Source organism: Podarcis melisellensis (assembly GCF_964234715.1).
Source record: "Podarcis melisellensis genome assembly, chromosome: 5".
NCBI lineage: Eukaryota > Metazoa > Chordata > Lepidosauria > Squamata > Lacertidae > Podarcis > Podarcis melisellensis.
In genome coordinates, this window is record NC_138537.1 from 52,702,499 (window position 1) to 52,716,602 (window position 14,104).

Sequence of the window (14,104 nt, forward strand, 5' to 3'; positions counted from 1 at the left end):
GCTCCCGTCGTTCGGTCCCAGCGCCTGCCAACCTAGCAATTCGAAAGCACTCTTAAGTGCAAGTAGATAAATAGGGACCGCTTACCAGCAGGAAGGTAAACGGCGTTCCGTGTGCTGCGCTGGCTCGTCAGATGCAGCTTGTCGCGCTGGCCACATGACCCGGAAGTGTCTGTGGACAGCGCTGGCTCCCGGCCTATAGAGTGAGATGAGCGCACAACCCTAGAGTCTGGCAAGACTGGCCCATACGGGCAGGGGTACCTTTACCTTTAAGGCATGTGTCAAGAGGGTCGCAGGTAGCACTGTGGTCTAAACCACTGAGCCTAGGGCTTGCTGATCAGAAGGTCAGAAGGTGAGCTCCCGTTGCTCGGTCCCAGCTCCTGCCAACCTAGCAGTTCGAAAGCACGTCATAGTGAAAGTAGATAAATAGGTACCGCTCCAGCGGGAAGGTAAACAGTGTTTCCATGCACTGCTCTGGTTCACCAGAAGTGGCTTAGTCATGCTGGCCACATGACCTGGAAGCTGTCTGTGGACAAACGCCGGCTCCCTCAGCCTATACTGTATATAGAGCGAGATGAGCGCCGCAACCTCAAAGTTGTTCGCGACTGGCATGTGTCAGAAAATACTGAACCGCTGTATTAACTTACCTTTTTTTTATTCGTGACATAAATAAATAATATTACATAAATTCGTGTCCTGCTTTATGTAAGTAATTAAAACCTTTAAACAAATAAACAATATGCTGCTTAATACTAAAATAGGCTTCTATAATCAAGAGGCAGTACAGCAGAAAGAAAATACCGTATCGGAAAACAAATTTCCAGCAAATTTATATCTAGTGAAATTGCCATCTCCACCGCTCCTTTGAACTGAGAGGTCGAGAGGCAGAGAGGTTTCAAGCCAAAGCTAAACGGAAAGCAGACGCTCCCCCTCGTTTGCACGCGGGCGCTTTCTCCTCCCCCCACTCTTTGCGCGTAAAATGGAGTTTCCCAGTGGAACCGGAAGCCAGGAGGCGGGGAGGACTGGCTTTCTCTCGCTCCTGGAGGCCCAGGATGGGGCCGGGGAAGGCTCTCAGGAAATAGGCGGGGTCCTGGAGAAGGGAGGAGGAAGATGGCAGAGACCGAGGCTCAGCTGCTGCTGAGTGTGGGGCTGATTGGTAAGCGCGCCCGCGTCCCTGCTGCGCATTGCAGGGAAACAGCTGGGAGGGAGCAGGATCGCGCCCCGCTGCCTCTCTCTCTCTCTCTCTCCGGCCCCCGCTCCACAAATCCCCGCTCCCCCCCCCCGAGAATAGGCGGTAGTTTGTGCGCTGATGGAGATGGGGGGCAGTTTCCTCTTCCTTTCCTGCCTGCTTAGTGCCACTGGATCCATAAGCCTTTTGGAATAACACCCGTGTGCCAAATCGGGAGTATGGGCGAATGAACAGAGGGTGGGTGTTTTCGCTTCCTCAGTGCACGGCTATGGGTGAAGGTGAAGCTATTCCAGATTAATTTAAGGCTGGGGAGTTCGTGTTTGCTCCCTAAGCGTGTGTAAGGAGTTCGTAGACCCTATCAGGACTTGCTTTCCATCAGCCTTGCCTGTAATGCCGCCTGTCACTTATAGATCCCTCCCCTGTGCTGATGTACAAAAGAAGACCTTAAAGATCTAGGCATGTGAACTGGCAGTCTTCTCCATACTCCTGTGATTATGAAGATCCAGCAACTGACGTATCTTTCTAAATGACCCATATGTGCATATTACTTTACTTGTCAACATAAGTGCGGTTTATTAAAGTCACTGTGTGTAATGGTGCACTCCATATTTTTTAAAAGTCATCTGCTTGAGAGTGCTTCTGAAACTTAGGAAATGACTCAGTAGTTTCATTTGCTTTTCTTTCTTTCTATCTGTTGCTCTTCAGAGTTCAAGAGGGCAGGTCCCTGCCTCCAGGAGCGTACAGTCTAAAATTCAGTACAAGGGGTGCACAGAGGAAGGGAAATACAGGGCAGTGGTGTACAATTGTTTCAGCTGCAAGTGCTTAGACTACAATTACAGGCTTAGGCTACAATCCAAAAGTCATTTGTGTCAGTCTGGGTGTGGGTGGGTTTAAAATTTGGCAGTGGTGTCCTTTTGCCCTATGCCTGCCAGCAGTATCAAGACAAGCGACATTTGGTGGGGAAGGAGCTAAAGCATCCCAGGATCCACTGGATCCTGAGCCAGCCCCACTGCTATCACTTGACGGCATTTTTTCCAATTTTACCTGCCCCCCCCCCACTTTCCATTGCAGCCTGTATGAGCAACAGGGCTGTGGGTGTGGCACTGACTCTTGTCATATTTGACCACTGGCCTAGCTGGGGTTTAGATTGCCCTATTAGTTGCAGCAGGGCAGGGGAATGGTTCGTAGTTTTCAGAATATCTACCCTGAGCACCATAGGTCATGACTCATATTTTAATGTAAATAAGGCATTTGTGTATGTTGCAGCATACATCCAAAACAGAAGAAGTGAATTAAGTTTGTAATAGATGTTAGCGGAAACCAAAAGCTTTAGTGTGTGTGTAAAATGCAGGTGTTAAAGGTGATTGCAGCCAACAGATCTGATTAACCAATCAATTTACTTCCTTGCTGCTGTTGGCATTCTCACAGTGAACATCTTTCCACCATAGAAAAAGATACCAATGGAGATACTCTGTGGGTCTGGTGCTATCCTTCTACAACAACTGAATTAAGGGACCTCTTGTTGAGAAAATGCTGCCTTACAGATGAAAGCAAACAGCTTCGCTCGTTCGCATTTGGTCAATACAGGCTGACGTGGTTTTATGTTACAACCATGGAAGTACCAGATTCTTCAGCCTTGAAAAAGGTAGGATGGAAATATTGGAGAAAGGAGCTTGATACAGAAATATCTTATCCTGCACATTCATTGTTCAACACTTGCTATAAACTTACTAATACTGGGTTTAGGAATCCTTGCCAGGCATGGCCTACCGTATATTATATGCATATAAATAAATATCATATTGCTCTTAATTTTAGGTGGCCCTGGAGACTTTTCAAATACATTGCCTAATTGCATAGCCGTGCATATGTTTACAGTTTCCTCCCTCCATCCCAATCCATTTTCTTTTTGACTCATGTCTTTTTAGTCTGTAAGCCTGGCTGTTAGTTTTTTTAAAGTGATCCGAGAGCCTTTTTTTGGCTGAAGAGCAGAATAAAAATTATTTAAATAAATAGTGAAAACTAAGAGCCATATTATCCCACTAATACACATCTCCACTGAAACCTACATGGGAAGTCTGTCTAGAATTCATGGTCATTAGGGTGGAGAACAAAGAGTAGGTTTTCAGTATTATAACACAACTGGTTTAGGCACAGATTATCAACCTGCCCTTTCCAGCTGCCCATTCTTGTGCCATTTATAGCAGTGTTCCTATGTACAAGCATGTAGGGTTTGTGGCCCAAACGACTGAGCTGGATGTTGAGGCCTTGGGTGATCAACTGAGGCTGAGGCGGGGCTTACTTTAGAGCAACCATGCATAGTGTTGCACTGTAGATCATAAATCGGTGGATTCAAAACCTGATGGCTACTTCAAGTTGGATTGTAAATGAATCTGTCACCAATGTCATGTTGCAGCTCAGTAATACAGTGGTAACTCGGGTTAAGTACTTAATTCGTTCCAGAAGTCCGTTTTTAACCTGAAACTGTTCTTAACCTGACGCACCACTTTAGCTAATGGGGCCTCCCGCTCCCGCTGCGCCACCGGAGCATGATTTCTGTTCTCATCCTGAAGCAAAGTTCTTAACCTGAGGTATTATTTCTGGGTTAGCGGAGTCTGTAACCTGAAGCATATGTAACCGGAAGCGTATGTAACCTGAGGTACCACTGTATCTGAGAAAGCTGCAAAAAACAACAACAACCCCAAGCCAACTCCCAAACTCTGAGCAGATTATTCCATACGCAAGAATGGGAGGTGAAGGAATAAAGTAGCAGTTAGGAGAGTGTTTTGGAAGCAACACAAATAAGCATTCTGATGAATGGGAATAATGAGGAATATAGAAAAGAGTGCTGTGGTTTAAAAACCTCTATTTACGTTTTTTTAAATGTCTCTGCAGAATTGTTTTTACACTTAATGTATGTTTGTTTAGCTTACACTTAATGTATGTTTGTTTAGCCTACCACTGCAACTGCATTTCCTGCTTCACCTGAAGGTGTCAGGGTGGGGTATAAATACCATGAGTGATCTACAGCACCTTTACGTGGTTGAACGTCCTTTGGATGCTGTGCAAGTGCTGTTTCAAATGCCTAACGCTTTGCTCTGAAAAAAGGAAGAAAAAGAAAAAAGAGATAAGACGGTCAAATCTTGAACACACTTTTGCAGTCAAGTGAAGCATCCTCCTCACTGCTCCATCTTTGGAAATGCAACAAAACTCTTAGGTCTTGTTGTGAGCTCCAAAACAGTGTTGAAGTTGCCTATTTCTTGCAAAGGGGCAAATGGACATGCTTCCCCATCTAATGGGTGATTCTTTGCGTTATCCCCCACAACCCTCATGGGATTTGAAGTGGAATGGTAGAAGGCATTTCTTAGCACTTGGCAGATCATATGAACAACTGAACTGATTTAATTTTGTCTCGATTTACTGTATTTCGATGAGATTTGGTGAGCTGATCCTCCTGGTGTTGCTATAATGTCCATGTTTACAGTATGGTGTTTATAATGGCATATCAAGCAACCTTTTCTTTTTCCTGTGTGTTGGATAGGTGACCCATTTTTCCATTGTCCTGACTACCAAAGACTTTAACCCAGAGAAATACGCAGCCTTCACTAGGATCCTCTGTCGGTGTGTATAACTGCTGTGTTTTATACTATAGGTTTGGTAGATAAGTTTTTTTAAAACTTTTGGTTAACTAGAAAAGTGCTCCCTATGAATTAGGCAGTAGATTTTTAAAAGACTATTTAATTGTGTATTTGCCTGTTCAAAGTGCCAATCATTTATCTTAGAAGCTGCTATCCAGCTTGCTGTCTCACACGGGAGGGGTAGCCTCTTTTAAGGCTGTGCGTGCAGACACTAGCTTAGATCAAAGAATGGTTTTTGCACCAGAACTGATGTTCTGTGGTGGGCATCTATTTGGGATTTATCAATTGAAACACTGCACAGAACTGCCTTTGAAGAGCCTTCAGAAGCTTCACAGCACAGCTGGTCAGGCAGGGTCAGGAAGTGTCCCGATCACAACACTGCTTCAGTAGCTCTGGCTCCCATTGTGCTTCCAGGCTCAGTTCAAAGTGCTGGTTTGGGTCCAGCTGCCCACTCAAGCCCTCCATTCAACAGTTGAAGACTTGTTGATTTCCTCCCCCTCCCCCCACCCTATAAAATCCATCAGACTAGGTAGCACTTTTTGACTGCATTGCCAAGCCAGGGATGGGGAAGCTGTGGCCCTGAACAAGTTGTTTGATGATATTTCCTATCAATCTGAGGTAGTGTATCAAATGGTCAAGGATGATGGGAGTTGTGATCTAACAATAAGTGAACTGCTGCAGAGTCCCCATCCCTGGGCTAGATTCTAGTATGACTCCCAGCTAGGCCTTTGGGCTACCTCCTTATTTGCCTTTTAGCAGCTAAAACATGGCTTTTAAAGATAGCATTCATTTTTGTTCATTTTGGCTGTTTTCTTGCAGCTGTTGTCAATAATTCTTTAATTCTTTTTAAATTTTGTGTTGTAAGCTGCCTTGAGGGTCTCTGGCGGAAAGGTGGGCTATAAACATTTTAATAAATAGTGTATTAAGCAAACCATAGACTGAGAAAGACAAACCTGTGTGTGAGTCTTTAATCTTAATTAACAGTGAACGTATCTTAGGGCTGTTGTCCTAGAAAGTGCTGGCTTGTTTTTTTCAATTCTCTTTGGGGGTTTTTTTTGTGAAGACATAAAAAACTTGTTTCATTATGTTTACTTTTCAAGAATATACCTGAAATATGGGAGTCCTGCAAAAATGATGGAGAGCTATATTTCTGTCCTTACAAAGGGGATCTGCCAGAGTGAAGAAAACGGATCTTTCCTGAGCAAAGATTTTGATGTCAGAAAAGCTTACCTTGCAGGCTCAATCAAAGGTGGGAAGAATTTTTTCTAAAGCTTTGGGGATGATTTTGCCCCAGTCCCAAACATGTACTCTTGGAAGTGTCATGGGAGCAGTACTAGTTTTCAGAAGTTATTTATTAGTTTCATCTGTTGAAGAGCACTCAGTTGATAAAACACATTCAGATTCACTCTCTGCAGGAATCTAGTTACCCAATAATGTTGTGGCTAAAACCACATTCACACTAGACCTCTAAAGCACTATGATACCATTTTAAATAGTCATGGCTTCCCCCCCCCCCAACAATTCTGAGAGCTGTAGTTTGTTAAGGCTGCTGAGTTGTTAGGAGATGCCTAGTCCCCCTCCACCAGAGCTACAATTCCCAGAGTTCCCAGTGAAGAGGGATTGATTGTTAAACCACTTTGGAAAGTATAGCTCTGGGAGGAGTATAGGAGTCTTGGCACCCTTAAAAAATTTCAGCTTCCATAATTCTTTTTGGAGAAGACATGACTGTTTAAAATGGTGTCATGGTGCTTTAAATGTATGGTGTGAATGTTTCCTAAGTGGACAGCTTAGTAGCACACAGAGAAATAGTGCAATGGGGCGAGGTGGAAACGCTATGTTGCTCCTTAGGTTTTCACCCAAAGATTTCACAGTTTTTGCCTCCACAGTTCTTATATCCTCAGTTCAGTCTTTGGCTTGCATAGCTTAGTCTTGATGGCAGATATTCTCTGCACTGCAAGGCCAACTTGGAAAGTTTTGGAGATTGCAAGATCATTGTGTTGTTTTTCTGACCCCCTACCTGAATTCCTCTAGAATTGCAAGGCTTTTTCCAGCAATGTGACTCGAAGGTCATAATCTCTGTGCTTATCTCTCTGTCCTTATCGCAGTACCTTTAGGGTCTAAGCAATTGAACACAGATGTCCTGGAACATGCAGTTTCATCTCCCAAGGAATGTTGTTTTTCTTCAACCTGATGTTTCACTTAAAACAAGGCCCTGTTTATATCCATCAACCACTGGAGCTTGCTTTTCCTGACTTGGGCCACCTTTCCAAACATTCACTCATCCTCTAATTCATACAAGTTATAACTGCATTATAATACATTAAAAATAGCAAGAATAACCGTATTCATAAGCGTATTCACAAAACCAGACTCACTTTGCAAAATAACATTAAATGTAGCGCCTGACAGAAGTAAGCTCCATTTCCTGTTATAAAACAACTTTCTCATGATTTCTCATCCAATCCTAATACTTAGATTGTTGCTAGTTGTATAGAAGTTGGCTGCCTTTCAGTACTAAAATCCTATTTTTCCATCTCCTGTTCTAGATATAGTATCTCAATTTGGAATGGAAATAGTCATCCTGTATACTGCACTCATGTTAAAGAAAAGAATTGTAGTATATCACCCCAGATTAGAAGCCATCCAGGAATTTACAAGGTACAGCACCCAGGTGAACTAAAAAAGTTCACAAAGCATGCTTCGTTTTGTTTTCATTGATCCTGAGTATTGTCATATTCATCAATACAGGTAACTTGCATCTTACACTTATTTAACTTACATGATGGCAGCTTTGTGTAGGCAGGGGGTGGGATGATAAATAAATGGAGAGCAAATGAAACCCACTCTTCATTCATTTATTTCCCCTCAACCACCTGAGCAGATTTGCAAGATTACTTGCTTTGAGAAGGAGATGCAAGGGCTCTGGCAGATTCCTAGAGCCCTCCCTTCTTTCCAAAGGTAGGCAAACACTCGCAGGACTTTGGGGAGGAGGAGGAAGAGCTCTAGGACCCTGCCAGAGCCCTCACATCCCCCTTTCCAAAGTTGGCTAAGCAGCTATACATGTTGTGGTAGGGCTGGTTCCACAGGTTCCTGGCTTTACACGTTTTTGCTTATATGTGTGGAACCCCCCAAACTAAACCCTGACATCAGATGCAAGCTACCTGTAGCGTTCTAGTGCCAATTCCTACATATCCAAAACAGCACCATTCACACAAATGAGGGAGATACCAAAGGGCTTGGAGGAGCAGCAATGTTTCTAGAACTTCAAATAATTTCTTTTGGAGGGGAGAACCTTTGTGAGGGGATGGGGAGACTCAAAAACATCCTAATGAGGACTGAGCATGCCCACTAGCCCTGGAATGCTGACTGGCTTTTGGAGCTGGGATGATGATGGGAAAAGATGGGTGAAGAATGGAATAGAGTACCTTGCTAGTGGGCAGAGTTTCAGCAAGCCAGCAACAAGCAAGAGCACTCCAGCTGCAACATTTTTATATTTATTTATATGCAGCATTTTCTCTTTCTCTGATTGCATCCCAAACATTAAACAACCTATAACTTTCAGTGATGTGCTTTGGTCTTCATGGTTACAAAAGACTTTGAGGCACAGGCTAAGCAGTCTTCCTTGAAAGCTACTGTTATATTGAGTACAATGTCAATTGTGACTTGCTTATTTTCTTAAGGACTCTACCAGCCTTAGTGTGGCATCGCCAAGACTGGTCAATCCTTCATTCACATGTACATCTGAATGATGATGAACTGGAAGCATTAAAGACGTGCCCAGGTATTGATAATGAAGGGTGGGTTCTATAAACTGTTGTACACAGTAACTACCGTATTTTTCGCTCTATTACACGCATCTGACCATAACACGCATGTAGTTTTTAGAGGAGGAAAACAAGAAAAAAATATTCTGAACGAAACAGTGGGTGCATGATTTTTATGGTTCATGCTGTGGCCACAGACATGTGATCTGATGGTGAGTTTGGGGTAGCCCAATGCAAAAATCCTGAGGATCCATGTGGATCCTTGCTTTGTAACCACGTTTTAAGTGGGGAGGGAAGGAAAAGCACTCAAGGGAGCACGCGTGGAGAAGGAGCTTTTCGGTGAGCTGAGCGGGAGGAGGGAGGGAAAGAGCACTGTTGCTTTAAAGGTATACTTAAGGTACTTGCCCTGTGCCTGGGGTTTTTTCCATTTAACAGTTTGCAGCCTTTTCCTTCCACTCCTTGTTTTGAGGCAGAATAGATTTGAGCAAGTGAGGAGGACTTGGATTGCAGGGGATTCACCATTAGCTGTGTAAAAGCGCTCCTCCTTGCAGCCTGAGTGATAAGCAGCCACCAGCAGCAATAGAATGGAGCACAAAAAAGTGGTAGGGGCACTAGGACCCAGACAATGCTCGAATCTATCCTGCCTGAAAAAAAGCTGCTCCCTCCCAGCAGATCAGCTGAGACGTGGGGATTTGCGGAGTTTTCCCCTCTCCCTCATCCCCAGCCTTTTTTCTTTAACTTCCTGGTTTTCACTGCGTGGCTCAGAGCTCGAGGTTGGTTTTATTTTGCTGCTGGTTGCTTAAATTTTATCTTTCCTGCTGTCCCTCTGCAGCCTCATTGCTCTGTTTAGAGAGCTCACGGACCTTTGCTAGCGTCTGTCCCTCCTCCCGTGTAAGCGGCTGCTGCCCGCTTTGCTGCCATGGCTCTTCTTCCCTCCCTCCTCCCCAGCTCCAGGTCGCTTTAAAGCAAGCAAAGCGAGAGCCTCGTAGAGTGTGTAAGCAGCTCCCGCTTTGCTTGACTGACGGCAGCCATGGCTCCGATCCGTGCATTCGCTCCTTAACACGCACAGGCATTTCCCCTTACTTTCTAGGAGCAAAAAACTGCGTGTTATGGTCCGAAAAGTACGGTAAATTCTCCTTTGCTGACCTGGATAGGACCGAAAGATGGAATACTATTAATCTTGTAATAATCCTCTCTCAGAACTGTGGTTTGCAGATCTTCTACTTTTCAAATATAGTTGTTTCTTTTTTGGTTGGCAAATCACACAAAGTCACATGTCAGTAGCTCAAATGAGATACTACTCATTCTTTGTCCCATAATGCCACATTGACAAATATTGGCTGAGTTATTTTTCTGCAATCCAATAATAGGTCCCAATCCAGCATCTCAAAATTGCTGTTCTGAAGCAGTCCTTAATTCCCTTTCTAAAGAGTAATCAATTGCTCCATTATTATTTTTTTACAACCCCCTCTTTAAGAATTGATCAAAGAAAATCCCTCTAAATATATCGTGTTGTGTGTAGAGCTTTTCTATTTTTTTTAAAGTAAAATAATTTAATGCATGTTACATATCATGTTTCTGGCCTCCCTGCTGGGATTTTTCTATAGATTCAATGAATAGCAGATGGAATTCTGCACATGCCTTTTAAAATAAGCAATTTGCCATGGAATTGGTAGCAATTCCACACTGGTATGCAGGTTTGAGATGGTTAAAAGACAAGGAAATAACTGTGGTGGAAACATTTTTAAAAATTATTATTAAAGCACTTCACATTGGAATGTACTTGCTCAGTAATCATGGTAAAAATTTTCCTGACCAGGTTATGTTGCTGGATTTATAGACTCAGAAGTGAGCAACAGGCCAGACCTCTATGATGTATATGTGAATCTGGCCGAAAGTGAAATCACCATTTCACCACAAGCGAAAGGTTTGTTGCCTGAATCATATGCCTCCCCCATCCCTTGCAAGTTGCAGTTTGCACTTTGATAGATGCACATTTTGGAAGAATTTGGTGTAACTTCGTAATGTTGAAAAAATATATTGCACAAACTCACTCTTACGCAGTCTGGGTCCCAGGATATGTTCTGTTCTTTCCTTTATCCCAAACGCTTTGATTGGCATGCATTAAAGTAAACATCAAAGGGAGATGCTGTGGTTGCCAAAGCTAATATCGAACAAAAGTGAAAATTGTAAAAGGTATGCCAAAGCAGGCACCTATGAAATAGTAATGATAATAAAGAAAGGCTAAAAGAAAACTGGGGAATATTATTTTTTAATGAGTATGACAAGCCTGTGATTTTCATTGATAATGAATGGAAACTGGATAAAATGGGTGGTAATACTCACAAGGACGTGCCTTGACTGGAAAAGGAAATTTAGAGCATAATAGAAGCAAAAAAAAATCTAGATTCTAAAAGTGGGTAGTAAGGGTTCTGTCTGTGCGATGTTACTACGACATACGCACCAAAAATATGTTAACTCAGTACTGGTATGAAGAATCTGATACTGGAGGTAAGAGTTCATTTGTATTTACTCTATCTCACTGTCAGGAAACTTTTGGCATCCACTGATCTCAGTGCATGTGACCAGAGCCATAACAGTCTGGAACTGCAGGTTACAGTATTTTCGCTGAACTAGATGATGGGGAATGAATGACAAAGCTTTCTCTCTCTCCCCAGAGGCAATGACAATGGGGAAACTCCACAAAGAAATTGGTCAGCTCATCGTTCAGTCCGCAGAAGATCCTGAGAAATCAAACAGTCAAGTTGTTAAGGTTAAGTTCCTTATCTTTGGACTGCTCAAACCTTTCATACATTTCAGTTGCCCAGGATGTTGTGCCTGTGCCTTTGCCTTTCATCCTGAGGTCAGAAAACACTGGTTCAGACGATTGCTAAAAACAGAGTTTAGGTGACAGGGAATGAGCTGGGCGATGAACCTTGGACCAAAACACTCTTCCTCTGTATGGGAGAAGGGAGTGAAAGCATAATTTTGGAACAAACTGCCGTTGCACATTGCATCCCACGCTAGGAACAGCAGTTCGTGCTAACAAAAACTTCAAAAACTTTTTAAAAGCTTACGACAAACTCCCTCACCAGACTCCTGAGTTAGCAAAAATGGGGGGAAAGGAGTTCCTCTTGTGGATCAAGAATTAGTTAAGTAACAGGAAATGGAAAGCCAGAAAAAAATGGACAGTAGTAGAGAGTAGAAGTCCCCCAAGGATTAGTATTGCGACCTCTGCTTTTAAACTTCATTCATAAATGATCTAGTCTGGGGTGAGCAGTGAGATGTCCCAAGTTTGCTGTTCTCTCAAAGAAAAGAAGGAAGTGTTGTTGCCACCCTCATTTCCCGTTTGCTCTCTTTTATTTTCTCTTTATGTCTCTAGGATATTTCACTGAAGACGAAAGAAATATTGACAAACCTAGCCTCCTTCACAGAGGTCTTGCAGGATGGAGAGAAGCCGTCACTTAACTTTGAAGCACTGAAGCAGAAGAGATTTCCACCAGCTACTGAAAATTTCCTCTATCACTTGGCAGCCGCTGAACAAATGCTTAAGATCTGATGGGTGGACTTCATACAGCGATTCAAAGTTCTCTCTGCCGCCATGTTTTCTGAGCATCCCAAACCTACGCAGAACATTCCGCAGAGGAAAGAGCATTTCTGTCTGGAGGGGGGAGTAAGGATGTTGCAGGCTTGAGAAAAACACTGCAGTGTGTAGCAGAAAACACTTCTTTTCCCCCATTTTTTAATTTAGGGTTTTCTACGAAATGGGACAGATTTCTTCTTTTAAAGACAAAATGAAAAGGACGTAAAGCTGCAAGTTTTTCTGTATTAAAGTGGAAAACCCTATCAGCATCCTAGTGTAAAGAAACAGGATGCTGCAAAAGTGATAATGAAAATATGAAAGCCATTAAAAGACAAGATAAATCATTGGTCTTACGTAAACCATTTCTAGTCGCTAATCAATGGGAGCCCAAAGAGCTGCACAAGACTGGGGCCCTCTTTTTACTTAAATGCCTATTGGGGATACACTAGCCACAGAATGTTAATCTGCCTGCTAACTGCCTGTCTGCTGGCTTGGCTTTTAGCCCTTTGCACTTACAGCTTTCCCTGATGATTATGAACCCATCAGTTCAGGGTTCCTGATTACAAGGAAGGGTCCTGTGTGTGTATATATAGCTGTGCATGTTTGTAGAGCCCCCTCTCATTAATTCTGGGTGCATGGGGAGGGCTGAGCATTCGGGGCAGTGAGCATGATCCCCCACCCCCACCCAGAAACCCTTCATGCATTTGGTGGCAGAGGTTGTGCTAGAGTCAAGGGCTATACCATCAGTCTTAAGAGGGAAGGCAAGAGCCAAATGATACATTACACACAAATTTGTGTTTCTGAAACCCATGGCTCCTGCCGTTAGGTAAAAGCTGCTGCAAGAAAGACGGTACTGCCTCTTCCTGCTATTACTTCCCCCGTGGGGTGTCAAGAGAGGCTTGTAAGAGTAAACATGTACCTGAAACTTAGCAGGATGGACCCATCATCTGGCAAAAATAAGCCTGATTAAAGTTGTTTCCCCCCCCCCCTTAAAGCAGCTGCAACAAAAGTTTGAATATATGTGTCTGTGTGTAATATGTAGTCTGGCCCTGATCCCAAAGGGTTAATTATTACAAACCAGAGTTTTGCACAGAAATATGAGAACTGTTGAAGAGCCTCTGCAGTTGCACTTTCTGTACAAAAAAAAATCCTTTAAGTTCCTAGACTTAGCACATGGTGGGTGTAGGGTGGAATTCAGCACCACACTATGGTGAACTTTCTGTCTGCACAAGCGTTGCAGAACACGCCAGATGGAACAGTCCTTTCTCTCCTGCACAGTTTAGGGGGTGGTATCCTGACCCCTCCACCCTTAAGCCAATTTCAAGGGGCAAGCCCTGTTGCAGAAATTTTTGCACAGGGTATCCACTGAACCCCACCCTATATACTTCTGTTATTTTTAGAAGTTTGTACTTATTATTTCTACTGCTACCATATTTTGAAATACTATTCAATTATTTAAGTCATGACTGTGTTCTAGCAATATCAATTTCAGAGTCATTTGTCTTCTACTTGTACTATGACCTCTAAGGAACTTGAATTAGGTGTTGTAGTATGAAGGATACAAAAAGAAAATTAAGACAGCTATGAATACGTATCAGTCCTAGAAAGTTTGTAAGTATGACTCTTCTATTTTCAGGGGACCCATCATTCACTTTTGTATAGAAATGTTTGAGCTAACAGTGTGTATATCAAAAAGCCTGCTGAACAAAAGTTTACCACTCCAGTTTTGGTGCGACTCCATTCCTCTCATAAATTTCAAGACTGTAAATATCATTTTGCTAATACGGATGAAGTACTGCGCATTTCTTTTTGCAGATAGTGTGTACATTTTCTATTAATACAAAACAGCAACCATAAAACTTGGGCCCAACTCAAATGTGTTTCTGGGCATGTAAAAAGAATGTAGCTTTGTGATTTTTCAAGTTCTGTATCA

At 43.0% G+C, this 14,104-nt stretch overlaps 1 protein-coding gene across 3 annotated transcripts; it reads left to right on the forward strand.

The window, feature by feature from the left end:
- The first annotated feature begins 1,004 nt into the window (after positions 1-1,004).
- On the forward strand, positions 1,005-13,955 carry DENND10 (DENN domain containing 10). 3 transcript variants are annotated; one of them, XM_081912397.1, is made up of 9 exons: positions 1,005-1,153; positions 2,635-2,831; positions 4,728-4,807; positions 5,925-6,073; positions 7,371-7,482; positions 8,505-8,605; positions 10,408-10,515; positions 11,267-11,361; positions 11,971-13,955. In XM_081912397.1, exons 1-9 carry the CDS (start codon positions 1,108-1,110, stop codon positions 12,145-12,147), a joined length of 1,065 nt encoding a protein of 354 aa, XP_081768523.1. In that variant the 5' UTR covers positions 1,005-1,107; the 3' UTR covers positions 12,148-13,955. The 3 variants fall into 3 exon arrangements, with proteins under 3 accessions (XP_081768523.1, XP_081768524.1, XP_081768525.1); XM_081912398.1 differs by having other exon boundaries at positions 1,020-1,153; positions 2,615-2,831; XM_081912399.1 differs by lacking the exon at positions 1,005-1,153 and adding an exon at positions 1,865-1,981.
- Positions 13,956-14,104: the final 149 nt, after the last annotated feature.